Source organism: Glycine soja, chromosome 5 (assembly GCF_004193775.1).
Source record: "Glycine soja cultivar W05 chromosome 5, ASM419377v2, whole genome shotgun sequence".
Lineage (NCBI taxonomy): Eukaryota > Viridiplantae > Streptophyta > Magnoliopsida > Fabales > Fabaceae > Glycine > Glycine soja.
The window spans coordinates 6227065-6246871 of record NC_041006.1 but is presented as its reverse complement, the minus strand read 5'-3'; the positions used below and the strand labels follow the sequence as shown (position 1 = coordinate 6246871).

Sequence of the window (19807 nt, the reverse complement as noted above, 5' to 3'; positions counted from 1 at the left end):
TGAAGGGTACCAGTGATACCCAAAACGAAAAAAGCAGTACAAAGATAATTGTGAATAAAGGAGTTAATAGGTAAATACAATTAAAGTAATGACAATGTTTGATTTAGATGATAAAAATATAGTTGTAATTATTATTGAAATTCTAATAATTTTATAATATATTAAATATGTACATATTTTATTATAATTTTAAATACTTTTTTAAAATGTGATCGTAAGGCAATTTTTTATTTTCTAAATTGTCACTCGTTTTAGAGGTGAAAACAATAAATTTATTGTAGTCCAATAAGATATGCGATATGCTAATGCGTTAAAGATGTTATCATGCCAAATTCTTGACTCGTGCGTAGGCTTGTAATTCAGCATGCTATATTAGGTGATAGGATAAGGCAATTTTAAATAAAATATATTATATTAAATAACTTTTATATTATTTTATTATAATAATAAGAGGTTTTTTTTACATAATAATAAACAAGGTTATTAATAAGAAAATATGTAATCTTAAAAGTATTTGAGTCCCAATTTTTTTTAACAATTAAATATTTTTTCCTTTTTTTGTCTCATGATGTTTTTTATATTTGTTTTTACTCTTTAAATTCTGCTGTAACAAACTAAGCATAAGAGAAGAGTGAATATATGAGTGTAATTGACTTCTGCGAAAGTTTAATTTCGAAATATCACAATATAATTTTTTTACTGCAATATATTAGTATTAATAAGATTATATTTAGTGGAACAGGCAAATTAGCAATTCATAAAAAAAAATCATGTAAAAGTGATTTGAAAATATGTAAATATGCATGGTTTTATATATTGGAGAACTATTTGTATTTGTGTCCTTTAGTCACCATGAGATGACGGTGGCAGCAGAATCTCAGCATGTTGTCAAAATTTTAAATATGTTAGGTTTTTCGTGGCTTTCACCGGCCAATAGTTTGAACTTGCACAAGTTTAGTTCACACTTCACTCTTCTTTGCCTTATTCTTTTCAAACTATTCAGAATAAGGTTGACATTCTTTATGTGTGTCAGTGTGTGGCACTTTGCCTCTTTTTCTCGTTCTCCAACATAGTTTTTAAGTAAGTGGTACCTTTTCAAAGCTGGAGAGATGTGGTGTCGCGCGTAATTCTCAGAAGTCATATTCACAAATATGCATATTAGATTTTGTAGTTGAATTTCATTTTTATGTACTGTGAATAAAATTTTACAGTTATCATAAACAATTTGTTTGTAATTAATTAGATAATTACTGATATAAAGACTAATGCATAAATTATTTACTTCCAATAGTTTGATCTCCAGTTTTTTTTTTCTTCTACGCATATGATTAAAATGAAGTATTAGTATTTAGTATTTCGGTTTGTTACTAAAAATTTTAAACTCCTTTAAAAAATTTGCTGACACGCATAAGTAGATCACATGTCAGAATTTGAACCTTAAATAAGTTAAATTGCAATCCAATTATTTTTTTAAGATAAAAATTAGTTATTGAAAGAGAATGCTATTCATGCATACCGCCACCGACGCGCAACATGCTGAATTATTTTCATTTCCAACTTTTATTTACTTTTTGAATGCTATGTGCAATGCGTCCTTGCAGCATAAAAAATTGGGCAGAGACGACATAAACAATAACAAAAGAGACATGTGCAACAAAACACATGCTATAAACACGTTGTTTGTACTTGGTACATTTAATTGTATTCACATTTGATTAATTTTAGACAAAAGTCTAAATTTGATATCTCAGATTATCTCTGATTTTAGATTTGGTGCCCCAAATTCTAAAAATAAACAGGGAAACCAAAATGTAAATTTGCCGTTAATTCTATGAAGGACTAGGTAAACAACCAGAGATAGAGAAGGATCCCTGTCTTTCAAGATTGACACTCAAGGTCTTGGCCTTGCTAGTATACAACTTCTTTACATTGGCACCTTGGTCCTGCATTAACCTAGCTAAGCTTCTCTTTGCATTCGCCCTAAAGGGAGAGTTGGAAGCCAAAAACCCATCCACCAGGTGCAGGTAGGCCTCCAAGTCATGACAACATGCCATGTCAGCATCTGGTTTCAAAAACGGCGACATCTTCGTGTCCACTCGGAGCTCTGTTCCGGTGTGGGAGTACTCATCGAGCATGTCCAATACACCAGCACCTACCTTGGAGGTTCTTAGCTTCTTTTCTAGCTCCTCACTCACGAACATTCCCGGAACCCTAGTTATGACATCCTGCGAGTTCACGATTCTCAGGACTTTCACGTTTTGGGCCGCGAGCTTGTCCCCGAAGGCCCGATTACCTACCCTGGGCCCACCAAAGGAAAAAACAGCCACAGAAGGGACATGGACACTGCACATGCTGACATCATCCGCCACTAATAGGGCTAGTGCCGCGCCTAAGCTATGCCCCGTGATTGTAATGCTGAGTGTTTCCCCTTTGTAGAGTTCCATGAGTCTCTTCACTTCTTCAATTACCGATTCTTTCAAACTAGGCACGTGGGTCCCTCGGGTTTTATACAAGCTTAAAAACCCACACTCCACTTTGGGCTTTTCTTGGGTAGTGCTATTATCTATATTTCTTAACTGGGCCCGCATGTTTTCGGCCCATTCGAGACAGGTGGCGGTCCCTCGGAGGGAGATGACAATATCCCTCCTCCCCAAACGAGCAATCTCTCTTCTATCGTCGCAGACTGCCACGTATCCGATCCAGCTAGAGCGTTGGGTCATCCACCCAAGATCCGGTGCCACGTCATCGACCAATTTGGGTAAACCGATTGATGACGTGGCATAGAGGGATTTGGTGACCCTATAGGATCTGTCGGGTAGGACCATGTGACGGGGGAGCGGCGGCGGCTCCTCTGCTGACATGGCGGGGTTGGAGTGGAAGGAGTGGTAGGCGGCCTGCACGAATTCGCCGTAGCGCACGACCTCTCGCCGGAGATTCTCGTCGAGGGGGTCGAGCATGCCTTTCCAGTCGTGGCTGCCGTGGTACTCGCGCCACCGGCTGCCGAGGGTGTTTCGCGGCGAGTACTCGGCCGTCTTGGAGAGGAGGCGCTGGAGGCGGTTGAGGTGGCGCGGCGACATTTCCTCGGTGGCTTTCATGTCCGGCCAGAGACGTGCCAGGTTGAGGCCTTCCAGGACGTTCTTTCCTTTCTTCTCCGTCGTCGTTGTGGTTATGTTGCTTTGAATTGTGGTGGCTAAGGCTAGTTCTTGTTGTTGTTTGTGGTTGGGTTGAGTTGTTGGTGATTGCTTCTGGAGGAGTTTGTCGAGGTTAGAGAGGTGCAGGCGGGTGGAGTCGGTGACCGGTTTCATGGACTGTGGAGAAGACGAGGTTGTTGTTGTTATCGTCGTTGTGGTGGTGGTTGGGTTCAACGGAGAGGCACGACATCGGAAACTGGCGCGTCTCATTTGGAACATGTGAAGATTGTGTGCGGGTATGGTGGAGCTGATCTGCATCATGGTTAATTGGAGGAGAGAAGAAGGGGATGGAGGAGACAGAGTCAATTCCTGAAATGCCCAAAAAAGAAACTGGCTGAAGTGGAAACCAACTATCTTGGGAGGGAACCACTGGAGTATTTAAGGATGGGATGTTTGTGTTTTGCCATTGGTTTGGTCATATATTACGGAAAGAACCTAGGATCCTCGTTGTCGCTCGCTTTGGGGACGTGGAAAATAAAGGTTGACAAAAACTACTTTACTGCTGTGTAAATGGAGTAATGGACACTTTTTTTTGTCTTGGTTCACTTTGTCATTATTTTGTTTAATTTGAGAAATGAAAAAGAGAATATAAAATTTAAAAATAAAATATTATTCTCAATTAAATAATAAAATTTAAATTTCTATATTTTTTTTACATAAATACTTTACTATACATGTTTCAAATACTTAAATAATATAATTAAGGCTAAATCGTTTGGGAAGAATTTAAGTTTAATTTTTAATAAAAAAATAATTTTTTTTATCGGATTTTATTTATTTATTGATTAAATTTTGGACTAAATTGGATTTTAACTTCAATCCTTCGTTTCACAAATTAAGTATAGAGCCACCCACACAATAATAGAACCTGGATCCTGTCCAGCCAAATCACCCACGGCCACGGGCCAATATGGCAAGATTATGCAGAATCTTAGTCTTTCATTGATCATTGTACAAAAAATAAAAAAGAATATAATAAATGATTCTGATTTTTAGCTGTAAAGAAAAACTTGATGAAGAGACACGAGAGGATCATATTCATATAAGAGAATAACAAGCCATCGCCTAACGTGCCACTTGCCAACCCAACTTCTATTCATTCCAGCATGGAACTCTATAACCAGTCCAGTTTGCAGAAACTCGTGTCTGAACCATGCATGTTTTCCACCACACTGTAGAGCAAACTACGTACAATAGTCAACCACATTTCAAAACCTTTATGAAGCTGCATGTGTTGCACACAGCTTTATGAAGTTAAGCACCCTAGTTTAATATGTATATTCTGGTTCGATTTTAAGTAATTACTACTAAATCTGCTGCTTTAAAAAAATCATTTTTTCATAGGCAATAAAAAAAACATTAATTTTATTGTTTTGAATAAAATACCGTTTAAAAAAATATAATCTATTATATTTTTTCTTCCTGAGTTAGCTCAATTGGTTAAATTGTAAGTATCCAATTAAAATTTGATCTCCCACAGTATAATTTATAATGCGTATAATGCATGATTCTCAATTAGTTAAATTAAGTTAAGTACCTAGATCTATCTAACAAGACAAAGCTTTTTCATTGTTTTATTCATTTACGAGAATCAAAATCTTACTTTAAAAAACGAATTTCTCTATAAGTAGATTTGTTTGAGTCTCAACTATTCGTTAGTATATAATTAAATAACTTTAATGTGGACAATGCATCAAGGTTAGATCTTATTAATTTGAGAAAAAAAATCCTAAAACTTATTCATAGAATTATAATGTCATTAATGTGTTGATATTTTATCATTTTGATAAAATTAACTAAATTAAGACCATTAAATTTCGAAAAGAAAGCCCATGGTCATGTTCTACAAAGGTCTGCTACCTATGCATAACGGTGTTACTCGGTTTTAGCCTAAATTGACTGATTTATCCCTTTTGGAAATTAGATTTCAAAAGTATTATCTTGGAAATACCGAATACGTGGTTTGAGTTTGACTTTTCGTATCACGCCAACTACTTCTACTGTTGTGAAAATTTGTTTGTTTTTTTAGTGAAAAATTGTTTTTTGTCAACTTCGCGTACGGATCTTTTATTCCTTTTGGGAAAACCAAGATTAATAAAAATAAAAAATGATACGATATAGATAGTTGTTGAGGTCATACTTCTCTATAGGAATCTATGCGCGTGTGTACTCTTCAATTTTTCGCACCCTCTATGGTTGTTAAACTTACGAAATAATATTTTACAAATCACAGTTGTTATAAATATTTGTGTGCATGTGTGAAAACTTGAAACTCTTTGAAGTCAAAACATGTTAATTACTTGTCCTCTGAAAAACAGACCATCTCAATAAATTGAAGCTGTTGAAACTAGGTGAAGTTTAATTTCCACAAATAGTACGTTCGTTTTCTACAAAAATTATCTCGTATATCTTTTTAACTCATAGTATACTGCAGACTGCATTATGTGTTTGTTTGTTAATCGTTTCAAGATTAAGAGCTTATGTCCTTACAGGTTTGATCAGAGAATATTTAATTATTTTAGAATATGTTTGAACGTTGAACATAAAAATAGATAGAGTAGTTCAAGTCAATTTTTGCACCAAAGGCGAATACTTGAAAAGAATTCCTAATTTTATAGACATTTTTGCATTTATCATCTTTATGTAGCTAGGTCGTAGTCTATGTATATTTTTGCTTAGCACAACCTAGGCCCCGAGTATTACACATTGCTAACGTACGTAACTTAATTATTTGCGTTATAAGTTGTTTAATTTGGAGTGAACTAATCAATCAAAATTTTGCTAATAGGTAGCAATTCAAAAGTTTTAACGAGTCCGTCCCAACTACTTCAAAATAAAGCCTTTTTTGAATAAGTATACAAATAGTCTTTGTTCTTGTTCATATATATAGCTAGGAAATAAAAGGGACAGATGTCAGTTTGTAACAGCATATATTTTGTTCAATGGTTTAGTGTAGTGTGTACATGAACAAGGCTTTGACCTTCAGAAAATGCCGCCATTTGCTGTTGATTCTAGTCAGATATTGGATATTGCTTTCTTTTTATTTCTTATTCAAATTTTAGTTTCCATAGTCTTTCATTTCGCGTTAATTTCAGTCAGAAAGGCCACATATATTAGCAACTGCGTGAAAGATAATCTTATATAAATAATTGAAATACCGTGATTATAAATTTCAACAGTGCAGTAACTTTTTAAATCAATTGCCATAATCAATTCATTATTAAATTTCCTCAGAATCAATCACCAATTTTATTAATACAAACTCATATTGCTTATGTCAATAGTATTATCAATCAAACACGTGGATTAAATTAAATAGTATAAAATTATTCTAACTTAATTGGATATCTCAAATTTTAATACACGATTATGTTGAATTTTAGAAGAAGAACTTTATCATTTATAATAATTTTATTTGATTTAAATATGATTGATTCTAATAAAAAATATACGTAATTTAGATGATAAAATAAAATTATCATTAAAATACTAATATTACTAATCATATATTTTACAAAAAAAATGATTTTAATCGAACCTAATAAGATATATATAAATAGCAAATTTTTTCTTCTCTAAATATTTAATGTATGTATATACCCAAAATTCAAAGTCATGATCATTCTTATTGATGTTGTATTTTAACATCTTTTAAATAAATATACTGAATTTATCTCCAAGTTCCAAGACTCTTCAATGTGGCAGTGTGCTACTGTGCTGCCAGTATTCATGTTTTTGTTTTCTTTTTATTTGTATTTCTAAGTTGCTTTTATTTTATAATTGTTTCAATAAAATAAATAAATAATCTAAAGAAAATAAAAATATTTTTTTTATCTTGATTTATCATTTTAAGATATCATTAACGTTAGATCTTCCTATTATCTATTCTAATACTTCATAAAGAATATATTTAATATTTAAAAATATTAAAAAAATATTATTTCTAAGATGTAAGAAAATAAATAAATAAATAAATTCCATACTAACAATGGTAGGTGCCTTCTATAATTAATTGTTTGTATATGTCTTATTATAACATAACACTATTAACATGTTAATAATTAACGATAACAAATCTTTATCCTTTTAAAATCTATTCATTTTTTTAAAACATCATGTGTCTTTGGTTGTGAGGCTTAGAGGTGTCTCTATAAGTTTCAATTCTTTGGATGATTATGAAATTAATCATGGATCCATAACTTACTTAATATACTTAAAATTAATCATCTCTTTTCAATGATATATTTTGCATAAATTTTAAAGTTTGATTTTTTTTTCTTCACAAAATCAATGTGTTATCAACTAAATTACATCTAATAAATTAATATCTATTCATTAAAAAATATAGTTGACTTAATAATAAAAATTAAAATATAAATAAATTAAAATTAAAATATGTTAATAATATTGAATAATTTTTAATAGAAACTCTTTATCTATATAATTCTTGAAATATTTAACTTTTTCAAAAACTTTTAAGGATCAACCTTTGGACGTGATTTTATTGGATAGCTTGTCTCCCAGTCAACATTAAATTATTGTGTGCTTTCCACTAGCAACGTGCTTAATGCTGATTGCAACTACCACTATCTGACATTCCATGGAACTTTATTCAGCCGAAATACTCGTGTAACGGGCATGCTCATCAACTTTATGCTCCCTCCTATCATGAAATTTCTCTGTTTCTTTTATTTGTTCTATATATCTTTACAGAAATAAAAGGTTATACACTTAAGTTTGTTGAGTTTTTTTTAATTACCCTAGTCATGTCAATGATGATTTGACTATTAAACTCATTTTTTAAAACTTTTTGTATCTATTTATATATTTAAAATTTTAAGAAAATATCTTAATTATATTTCTAAATATTTTACTATTTTTCCTCTCTTTATATATAAACTAAAATTACTATATAGTCAGATAGTGCGGAGATAACAAAAAATAGAATGACTGTTTTTAAAGATTGTTTTTCAACAATTTTTTTAAAGAATGTTTCTTCAACGAAAATATATTTAAGGATTTTTTTTTAATCTCTCGCTCTTTTCATTTCACTTTTATTTTTAAATTAATTTTCAATATTTTTTCAAAGAAATTATCAGCAGTTAAAAGTACGTTATATTATAATATAAATTGTTTAACATAAATTTAACATAATTTATATATTAAATCTATTTACTCATTACAAACTTAAATATTATAATATATATCATTTACTAAAAAATATTTAATTATTATAAATTTTAGTTATATAAAATAAACATTTCTTATGTGTATATGCTAAAATGCTAATTTATAAGAAATAAGAAAAAAGTAATACAAATCATACTAAGAAATTAAAAATATTTTTATTGTAAAGAAAATATTACTTACATTACTTTTAACTCTGTGTTATCTTCCAAACAAGGCAAACTAAAAGAAAAACAAGGAATATCAACTTTTAATGTTACAAATTCCTTATTAAATTAGAGATTTTTTCTATATCATCTAAAAATAAGAATATTTTTTTAAAAAATATTATTTTATTAATTTTAAGGTCTCGTTGACGAGTATTTTAAGGGAAATATTTATAAATAAATAAAATAATTTTATTAAAAATTAAAGTGAAATTACACCAAAGATACATGCAAAGTGTGATATTAGTATTTTTTTTTAAACGTTTAAATGCTTAATTTTGCTACTTTTAATAAATAACTTATTGGATAAAAATAAATATATTTCGTAACTTAAATATTTAAAAAAGAAATTCAGTATTATTATCTAATATCGAATGGGATGAGTCTGGTGGCGGGGTTGGAGAGGTGTCATAGGCTTTAGCGTGATCATTATTAGGGATGACAAATGAATGTATTTGACTTTTTCCGTCCCGCTCCCACAAAAAGGGAGGATGAGTGTGATATCAGTAGAAATGAGACTGAATTTTAATACTTATTCCCGTAATCGGATTTGGATATATTTGTAGGTTATTTATTACACTTTTTTATATTTTAATTTACTTATATATTTTTAAATAAATTATATATAAGTTTCTGATTATATTTTAATTGAAACAATATATAAATATAACTAATAAAAAATAAATTAAAAAAATTAAGAATTCATTATATATTTAATTAAATGTATATTTTAAGTTTTCTATTTAGTTATTTAACTATTAAGTTAATTGATTTATATTTTAAAAAATTATAGCAAAAAATCTTATATATATATATATATATATATATATATATATATATATATGTTTTGTGAAAAAAATTATAAAAAAATATAATATGACGGATATAAATATAAGTACAAGTATAATTTGATGTTCATCTTATTCTCAATTTTCATCAAATTCGTTGTAGGTTCCAAGTGATACATGCTAATATAAATTTATTTGTTATATCTAATCATTATTAAAAAAGTCTAATAGTAAAAAATTATTAAAAAGTCTTTTAATCTCTCTTTAATTTCACATAAGTTAAACAAAGGGAAACAATGTTTCACATGTCTTTCCTTTACATGTTTCCACTTACCGCAAAAATGTGACTTTGGGAAAGTTGATAATACCACCAGTCCACTACCACACTATACAATACATAGTACCGCATGTTACAAGTAACCCCACAAAATGCGACTCGCATTAGTCCACAGCGCGATCATGGCTAAAGAGATCATTAACATATACTAGCAATGCCCAAAAAGGCAAAAACCATGTCAAAATCAGAAATTAGCATCGGGTAAAGTTTACACCCACAATATTACCATTTACGACAATGCTATTTGCATATCTCAAGTCTCATCATGTTTCCCACATGAAAATAATTTTGAAGTTTGAATTAAAAAAAAAGTAAAAGAAAAGAAAACTTTACAATTTTACTTTTTAAAATTAATTAACATCTTTTCTCTCTCTTCTTTTTGTATTTTTTTAATGTGTAAAATAATTTTAGACTATTATTTAGTTATAAATTATTATTTAAATTACTTTAAGAGAATTATTTTAAGAGTTAATAAATTTATTATATAATAAATTGTGATTGAATGCCTATAAAAAAAATTAATTTTTTTTCAATTGAACAAAAGAAAAAATAACATTATTCTTATTTTCTTTTCTTTTTTCTTCCACTCAAACATACAATAAGACAATACGCAGTGGCATGAACAATAATATACTATATATTTGGTAAATACATGATTATGTATGTATTATTTCACACGTGTTGTATTTTTAAAAAAAGTTATTATCGATACTTTTATTTTATATTTTATTTAAATTAATTTATATACATGTTGTATCATTTTCATTATATTCTATTAAATGTTTTTAGTTTTATTTTTAATTTTAAAATACTCAGACAAATATTTGCTGTACACAAGCCCTCAGATTTCCACCATAAACCAGCTTTGTCTCCGTATTCAAGTCTTGTGACTTGTGAGTCACGAGCCGTACAATTCTTGATCACACAGATATTCTGTTTTATATAATAAATACTGCTCGTGTATGCACCAATATATTATAGAATTTATGATCTATACGATGGATTATATTCTACCCTCCGCATGGTATGAATCCGACAGTAACAAAAATTTTGGAAGACGAAGAAAAAAAATGTGACATCATTCATTCAACAATATAAAATATACTAATTTTTATTTTTACAAATTTCTGTTATTTTTCAGTTTAATAATCATATACCAACATCCAATCATAAATTAGGATTTAAATTATTCTAAGATAATTATTTTAAAAATTAATAAATTTTTTATATTATATAACATGCATAACCCTTTTTCTCTTTTAAAATATCTTATTAGTATATTTAAAAATTAACGCAGAATACGAGTAGGATTTGGATTAACAACTGCATCTGCAAGGGTTGCGGCTTGTACGTACATTTATGTATTTCATTATCTTTGGGTTGGCTATGCTGCATTATTTGGGGTTGTGATGCAGTGCTGTCATTACACACAGCATCTCTGATGTAATCTCTTTTTGCTCGATGTAATCTCTGATGTATCTTTTTGTTGGCTTAAAAAAACAAATCTGATTCCTTCATATACAAGTTTGCTATAGTCTAAAATTAAAAATTAACACTATATAAGGACACTAAAAAATGGAATAAGAAATTAATACTATTTATTAAAATTTGTCAAAGAGAAAACTAGCCGTGTTTTTTTTACTAATTTGACAACACATATTGAATTTGTGGAAAAGAATATGCAATGACAGAGCTTAACAAAAAAATTTGGAGGGACCAAAATAATTAAGCATATATAAAATAAATTAAATGTAATTTTTTTATAATATCATCTTCATGGATAATTTTGAACTTTTATACAAAATAAAATTTGTACAAGAATACCCATAAAATATTTGAAGGGGTTTCGGTGGATTTTCAACATATTCAAGAAAAATATCATATTTTTGCCAAAATCTTAGCAAAACTTGAAGAAAATTTGTGTAAGAAAATCATAAAATTTATATTAAAAAATGGTTCAAAAAACCCACAAGAAAAATCTGCAAATAAGAAAAATTTACAAGTTTAAGTTATATTGTATAAACTTTCTTATACAAAATGATAATATAAAAGTAAAGTAAGTTTGAAAAATACAAAATATTATAAAAATACAATTAAATAATGGAATAGTTCTTGTGTGAAAGGTATTATTAATGTAAAAAATTAGCCATAACTACTAATGTTATTAAAAGCAAAAACTTAGTATTAACGTAAAACTATCTATAATAATAACTAAAAATTACTTTTAATCAAATAGTTATTCTATGTTCATCAAATGATTTAAAATCATTAACAATTAAAAATAACCAACTTTAAAAAATAGTTTCAAAGTTTAAAATTAATAATTAATAGTATAGAAAATCTTATAGTGAATACAATTATGATATTGTTTATTTCTCTTTTATTTTTTATAAAATATTTTATTCTCCTTTTATAATTTTTATTGTAAGGAAAATTTTGTTTTTTTTAGATAAATACTTTATTTTCCTTTTTGTATTTATTGTGGAGATAACTGTATTTTTTCTTTTAAAATAAAGTATTCAATTATTATTTATTTTTTAAATATTATTTTTATTTTATCATTTATTTTAACATCTAGTTTGAATATATTTATTAATGTTTTGATAAATTATTAATAAACAGTTATATATTTTTAGGAATATATGAATACATCATATCATTATTCAGTTTTTTTTTTGGGGAATGATTTGATAGAATTTTAGAAGATAATTAATATGATTTTTTGATCATCTGAGAAACACAATATGAAAGCATCAATATTTTTAAGGAGGAGAATAATTATGCCGACTTCCTTGCTAATCATGGGGCTGCTTCCCAAACACTTTTTATTTTTATTTTTGTGGGACTCTACTTCAAGTTTTATAAGGGGAGAGTCTTTTCGCAATAGAGTTGTTCTTCCTTCCTAAAGGTTTTCCTAATTTTGTTTATGGGTTTTCGCCTAATCCCATATTGTTTCCTGATATCATTCTCTTTCTTAATGATATTTGGTGTCTCTCTAGTTGGTTTGCAAAAGGTTGTCAACATAGTTGAAATGTTTTTGTTATCTAACTTCTGCATATTAATTGTATAAAAATAAAAAAGAAACACATAATGATAAAAAAAAATTATAAAGTTTCATGCTAATATATTTGTTAGGTAATATTAAATTTTTCATAATTGGCCCTGTTGTCCTTTTGTCAACAAGGTGCCCATTTATAATTTTCTTAGTTATAATATAAACTAAGAAAATTTGAATCACCAGATGCTGACAACCGGAAATTCGGGTCTGCTAGTTCATGTTCCGAGTCATACTTGTTTACTACTCATGCTAATGCTATATATGCTCCCCGTGTTGACACTTGATACTTTCCCAACTAGTATTACTTCAACTTCTCACTTTCAAGGAAACAACTTTTAGTTGACTCTTCTGTGTTATTTCTTGCACTTAGCTCAACGTTATTTCTCATCTTCATATATGTTTAATTATTATTATTTTTTTCAGAAAGAAATACTCCTTTAAAAAGGTAGTTCTTTCATTAAAATTTTATTGATAATTTATATTAGCAAAATAAATTAACTTCCAACATATATATTCTCATCGATATTATGATCCTAATTTAGCTCAATTGCCACCTAAACTAAATCTATCACAAGTTCTGACGTGTTAGCTCTGTCAGCACAGTTTTGCCTCTCAATTTGTCATTGTTTAATCGCTAGAAAGTAGAAACTTCTTTATTATTATTAGTAAGAGTATACCATATGAATCACATTATAGAAGTAAAAGTTGGAAAAAGTGTGACCTGCATACATTTCGGCGTTTATTTGAGTGTTTGATTCGATTTTGAAAAAATGTTATATTATTTTTTCCATGAGAAAGAGTGACCACCGACCATTACGTAAACGTGGAAAACGAAAGCGACCATAAACACGCAGGGGCTCAGAACACGGTTCTGAATTCTGAATGTTGAATACAAATACCAATGATAAGATTTAGTTTATGTGGCAATTGAGCTTTCGGGTAATCATAAACTAATTTTTTTTTATTAAAGTTAATTATAAATGAATTAAAACCATTAATTATTAAAAAATAAATTATAATTAACTTAATAATTTTACTAATCATAATTATTTATTAATAATCTAATAAATGAACCAAAATTAGAGGACCAAATATTACAATTGGAAATGTGTGTGGGTGGGTGTGGGTGGATGGGTGGACATAAATATACTATTATCGTTGGTATACGATGTGTGCACAGTTTGTGTATAAATATATAAGTAAACACATAAGTTGATGGTGCTAGGTGGACTCTTAACCTAGTATTAGAGGTTTTCATGATAACTAATGATAATTTGCTTATAAAATAGACAAGTGGTAAATTCCTGTATATAGATGTATGGTCTTGCAAACCTATAAAAGTAAGTCAATACTCATATTTGTTTATATTCGATAAAATTACATTTCCTCCATAAGATCAACTCAAAAGACTTCCTAAATGATCATAGTATAAGTATCATGTTAGGGGATGTAACTCATGGGGGGTTGCTCATATTGTGTTGAAAACTTCATAGAATAGAGTCATTGTTTAAGTTTGAGTTTGAGGTGGTCTAGTTGGTTGTTAGTGTATGATAATTGTGATGATTGAACCTCATGAGAAATTTTGAGGATTTGATTATTATACATGTGATTATGTTGATAAGAGTATATATGTTGTTGATGATGTTGTTTAAGTCAAATGTTATGATAAATTTTGATAATTGGATGATGATGATAACTTTTGATAATTAATGTTTGAATTCACATGTTGATGTTTGGTGATTGATTATGATATTATGGTCTACTGGTATTTATTAATGTATATGCATAAGAGAATTTTTTTTATGAATGAGTTGGGTTATAAATTGTTGGTTATTATATGTCTTGCTGATGATGTTTGTTTTTGAAGTATTACAATTAATTTTTACTTTTTGGGTCATCGGATACAAAATATAAAATTTTCAATATACTTTTGCATTATAAATTATAACATATAACTTAAAGGTTGAAGTTTTTACTTTTTTTAAGCTTTCAATTAGATTTTTAAGTTTTTTATTTATTTAGATGTGCACTTCACATGTTATCTTTATAATTAACAATTTTATTCTTCTTTCAATCATCACAAAATATTATTTTTTTAAAAGAATAAATGATTAATTAGTCCCTAAATTTTTGTTCTATTGTCATTTTAGTCATTAAAATTAATAAAAGCTTAAATACTAAGATGGCTAATATACCACATGTGTCTTATTAGGCAAATCTTCTTGAGAACCTACACTGCATGCATTATGCAAATTAATAAACTTTTTAGGATGTTTCATATAAATATCATTATTAAGAGAGTCATACAAATATGTTATAATAATGTTCATTAGAATATTATAAAATTTTATTTTTCATTTGAGAGGAAAAAACTTAAAAACCAATTTAATGTCACATTTTTTATTTTTTATTTTTGTAAAAATCATAATATCTTTTATAAGAGATAATTTTACCTAAATTAGGTATAACCACTATGGACCTACACTACATATGTTAGGCAAATTAATAAAGTTTATAGGATGTTTTATATAAATGTCATCATCAAGAGTCATGCAAATAGGTTGTAATAATGTTCATTAGAGTATTATTAAAATTTTATTTTTCATTTGAGAGGAAAAATTAAACTAAATTTAAAAACCAATAATTTCATGTCACATTTTCTATATTGTGATTGTAAAAAAAATTACTGTTAACTAATAAGAAATATTGTCGGTTCGACTTTAAAGTAATTATTATAAATTTTAATAAAATTATAATATATGATTGCTTCTTTATAAAAAAATCTTTACACTATTAATCAGCACATATATATTATTTACTCACAATAATACTGAGTGTTAAACAAAATTATACAAAAATTAATGACATTACCTCTACTTTATCACATAGTATCGGTTAATTACTGTCAAAAGTTTATCAATACTATTAAAGCCTCTAAAAAAATTACTATAAAAGAATTTTCAAAAACTTGTTGGATCCTAGATAAATCCTTTGAAATAGTGTCATCACGTCTCAAATTTCATAATTTTTTTTTTCTAAAACGGATTAAAAATAAATCCAATTTAATAAAAGAATTAAATTTTATTTTTTCTTTAATTTTTATTGAGTCTTATTGATTTATAAACAATCATATCAACAATTATACCTCATGCAATTCTAAAGCATAAAAAAGCATAGTGGTACACGCAAACATACGTGCTTTTAGTTAAATTACTTTTGACTTTATTCTACTTTTCATTGTGCCATCCAAACTTATCAAGAATATTCATAGCATAATTTGACTAAGTTGATTTCAGATCAAATTAGAGTGGAGAATTCAAATATAATTCTAAGTGCCTTTCCAGCTATATATATATATATATATAGAAATAACTAAAATTATAAGTGAAACATTATTTCTTTAATTTTTTAATTTGAAAGCTGAGACATATATATACGTAATGTTAATTAATTAATTATTATGCTTTTTCTTTAAATCCATTAGATCAGTATTTTGGACCATGCACGTATACGTGTTCGCACAGGTTGAGACCAGTAGAAAAATATGTTCCCCACGACCATGACCTGAGATTTCTCTGATAAAAAATAGCTTGTAAGGATTTATTCAACTGAGAGTTCCAAATACGTACCCAAGTCTCAACTGAAACTGTAATGGAAAATGAGTCAAAGACTGACTTATCGTTAATGTGGTTACCCCAAAGAGGCACACACACACACACATAAGTCCTACAAGTAGATTCAATTCTATGTAGCTTCTTCGCCGTTGCCAAGCATCGGAATTCACGTGTCCACATGTGTGACATGTTGCGTAGACACCAAGCTTCATTTGGTGTTTAACACTATATCTTGGTGATCAAGATATTAGATATATTCAAGACGGGTCGATGCTGATGATGTTCTTTCACTTTCTTTACCAAAGCAATCTAGTTCGATTGGCTAGATCATGAGAGCATTTATGGAATAAATTACATATACCACTGATGTCTAATAGTTATCATTTCAATTTTCAAAAAACTCTATATATTACAGATCTAAATATAAGTTTTATGGATTATTTTCAAAAAAATCACTATATATTTCTTTAAATAAACTGACATTTTTTTATTCATAGAAAATAAACTTAAGTAGTACAGAGATTATCATAAGTTACATATTGCACAATTAATTGAGCTAGATACCTAAGTTATAATAGTAAATAATTCTTTTTCATTTTATAGTGCATAGACCAACTAGCATTACCTTTAAAAAAAAGACCAACTGGCATTAATTGCCTATTATTTGTTTTTGTCGGTAGTTTGTGTTTGGCAAAAAAATATCTATCAAGTCAACTCTAAAACAAGTAAAAGTCAAACTTTGTTTTAACTCTCCAACAAGAAATTGATTTAGTACTAGTCGATTGTAACGGTAAGTTTAACAAATACAAGTCAACAATATATTTTTTTGGTAATTATATACAAGTCAACTATATTTGTATTATTTAACAAGAAAAATAGACAACATTCAATCAAGAAATCACAAAAATCGACTTGTATTGAGTCTTTTTAGTAAAATTTTGACTTATTATAGGTTTAAAAGATTTAAAAAGCATAAGTTTAAGTATAAATATTAATTGTGTTTGTTATGCCAAATTAATTATTTTATATGAATTTTGTCCACATTATATAATTATTTAGTACTAAAAAGTTTAATCAATCAATAAAATTAAAATGATAAACTTAGGAAAATAACTATATAATTTGAAGAACTCAGAAGTTATTTATGATCCCCTAATCTTGTTAGTACAGACATCTACGCATTTTATTACTTTTCTACCGTATCGATCATAATTATTTACACACGATTATTTTTTGAGGAATGTAGCGACATTATCGCTAATGCTTTTTTTTAATTAACATTTTCCTTGTAATTAGTGGAAATTTATTGAAATCATAAATGTTAATAAGTTTCACTTTTAAATATTAAATGAGAAGTTAAATACATCAAAAAAATTATCATAGGTTTAACTCAATTAGTTGAAGATATTGCGGAAGTTATTATAAATCTTCTTCTGATATTGTTTTCAATTTTTACGAATAAAAAATTCATTAATTTTGTTAGAAAGAGAGTAATATCATTAGCATGTTTTTATACTGAAAATAAAGAATTTTTAGGGTATGGTATGCTTAGGTTATTTGATTGAGTAGTAAAAAAAGGGTTAACAAATACAGTAATTTGGATTTTCATCTTCTACATAATAAATTGGCAAGACTTGTTGTTTGGTATATTTTTCAATTAATGAAGTAACTTGCTGTTACGTACAAACCTTTTGGGATTTAATTTCCATATAGCTAGCTATTGTGAATTAATTTGCGTAACATACCCACTACACTATATTTAATTTGCCTTGGTCTCCTCAAAAATTAAAATTGAATCGACCCTCTTCAACGTTTAAAACCATTCCAGTCAAGGGATTTATTGTTAATAAGCAGCATGATATTACAAACGTTAGTATTTCATGTATATATGATCTTGTTTGGATAAATTTGGTTCATAACATATTTATTAGAAGAAAATAAAACGCTAAAATGATTTTTTTTTCATGATTAAAAATTAATATATATTTCAACTTTTATAAAAACACTCTCATCAAGCTGCTCAAAAAATTAGGGTGCATAACTTGATTAAAATTTAATTTAATTCAATTTTTATTTCCTTTTATTAAAAATTGGAACCGTGTACTAAATTCACTACTCACTTTTATAAGATACATATATAAGAAATTTGGATCACACAGCCACATACAAACAGTCAAAATTAAAAGTTATTTAGTTAGTAACAACACGACTATTAAAAAAATCGTGTACGATAATTTATATTTTAATCTGAATCAGTTAAATATGATTTTATATATATAATTAACCTATTACTCGCTCCTAGTCTTTGAAACCGAGTACATAATATTTTAAAGGAGGTGTAAGAAAATGCTTTCTCTTGCTACCTACGTTGGATGTTGACGAGGTGTGAGCATGATATTATCAAGTTTATATATTTTTTTGTTTTTATTTTCCACACTCTTTAGATATATTTTGAAAATTTATTAAAAAATACGAAGAAGCGTGTAGATTAGCTAATGTAGAGTTGTTCAAACTATGCGTAATCATAGTGTTTTTACCTGGTTCAAGTAAGATTATTTGTAATTATGGATACTTATCATCTATATAAAATAAAATATATTAAAAAATTATCATTGTGTAAAGGTAATGAAGTATGATTATAAATATTTTATAAATACTGTTATCAAATTAAATATTGTATTATTCTATATGTATGCAAGACATTAGTCGTTTTGATTACTTGACCAACTTCTTTACCTTTAAAAATTGTGCAATAGAATATGCAGTTAATGGTGACATAACAACTTGGGTTCATTAAAAAAAAAAAATGATTTAGCGACCGAAAACTTTAGTCACTAAATCCCTAAATTCGGTTGCTAAAACTCTTAGCCACCAAAATAACGAACGTTGCAAAAATCCTAGTCGCTAAACCTTCACTATTCGGTTGTTATTTCATCACCGAAATACTGAGTCGCTAACACACAAAATTCGGTCGCTAGATATTTTGTTGCTATTTTGCTTGAGACCAAATTAACAACCAAAGGTTGGGGTAACTAATTCGGTTGCTAACAAATAATTAAATTTTAAATATAAAATAAATTAAAATAACACTAATAAAAAATTAAATTTTAATTGTAAAATAAATTAAAATAAATTTCAGTGACTACTAAATAATAAAATTTTACAAAATAATAATAATTTTAATTGCTAATTCGGTCACTAATTTTACATTTTAAAATGTATTTTAAATGTTTTTGGCCTAGTTTAATAATTAATTTTTAAATTTAAAATAAATGAAAAAAAAACTCGATTGTTCAAAAAATATATGCCATTATTTTTATTTTTTCATTTATTAGATTTTAACCTATTTAATAATTACCAATTGTAAATATAATTTTTAATTAAACTATATAATCAAACTTATATATAAAAGTGAACATTCATAAT

The 19807-nt window shown here is 27.7% G+C and overlaps 1 protein-coding gene across 1 annotated transcript; it reads right to left on the bottom strand.

Annotated features, from left to right (window-relative positions):
• Positions 1-1632: 1632 nt before the first annotated feature.
• LOC114412209 (phospholipase A1-Ibeta2, chloroplastic-like) lies at positions 1633-3560 on the bottom strand. Its single transcript, XM_028376023.1, has one exon. It carries the CDS (start codon positions 3450-3452, stop codon positions 1830-1832), a length of 1623 nt encoding a protein of 540 aa, XP_028231824.1. The 5' UTR covers positions 3453-3560; the 3' UTR covers positions 1633-1829.
• Between the last annotated feature and the right edge of the window lie 16247 nt (positions 3561-19807).

Bases quoted from the DNA above. Each gene is read 5' to 3' on its own strand.
- LOC114412209 (XM_028376023.1), bottom strand. From the start codon at position 3,452: ATGATGCAGATCAGCTCCACCATACCCGCACACAATCTTCACATGTTC.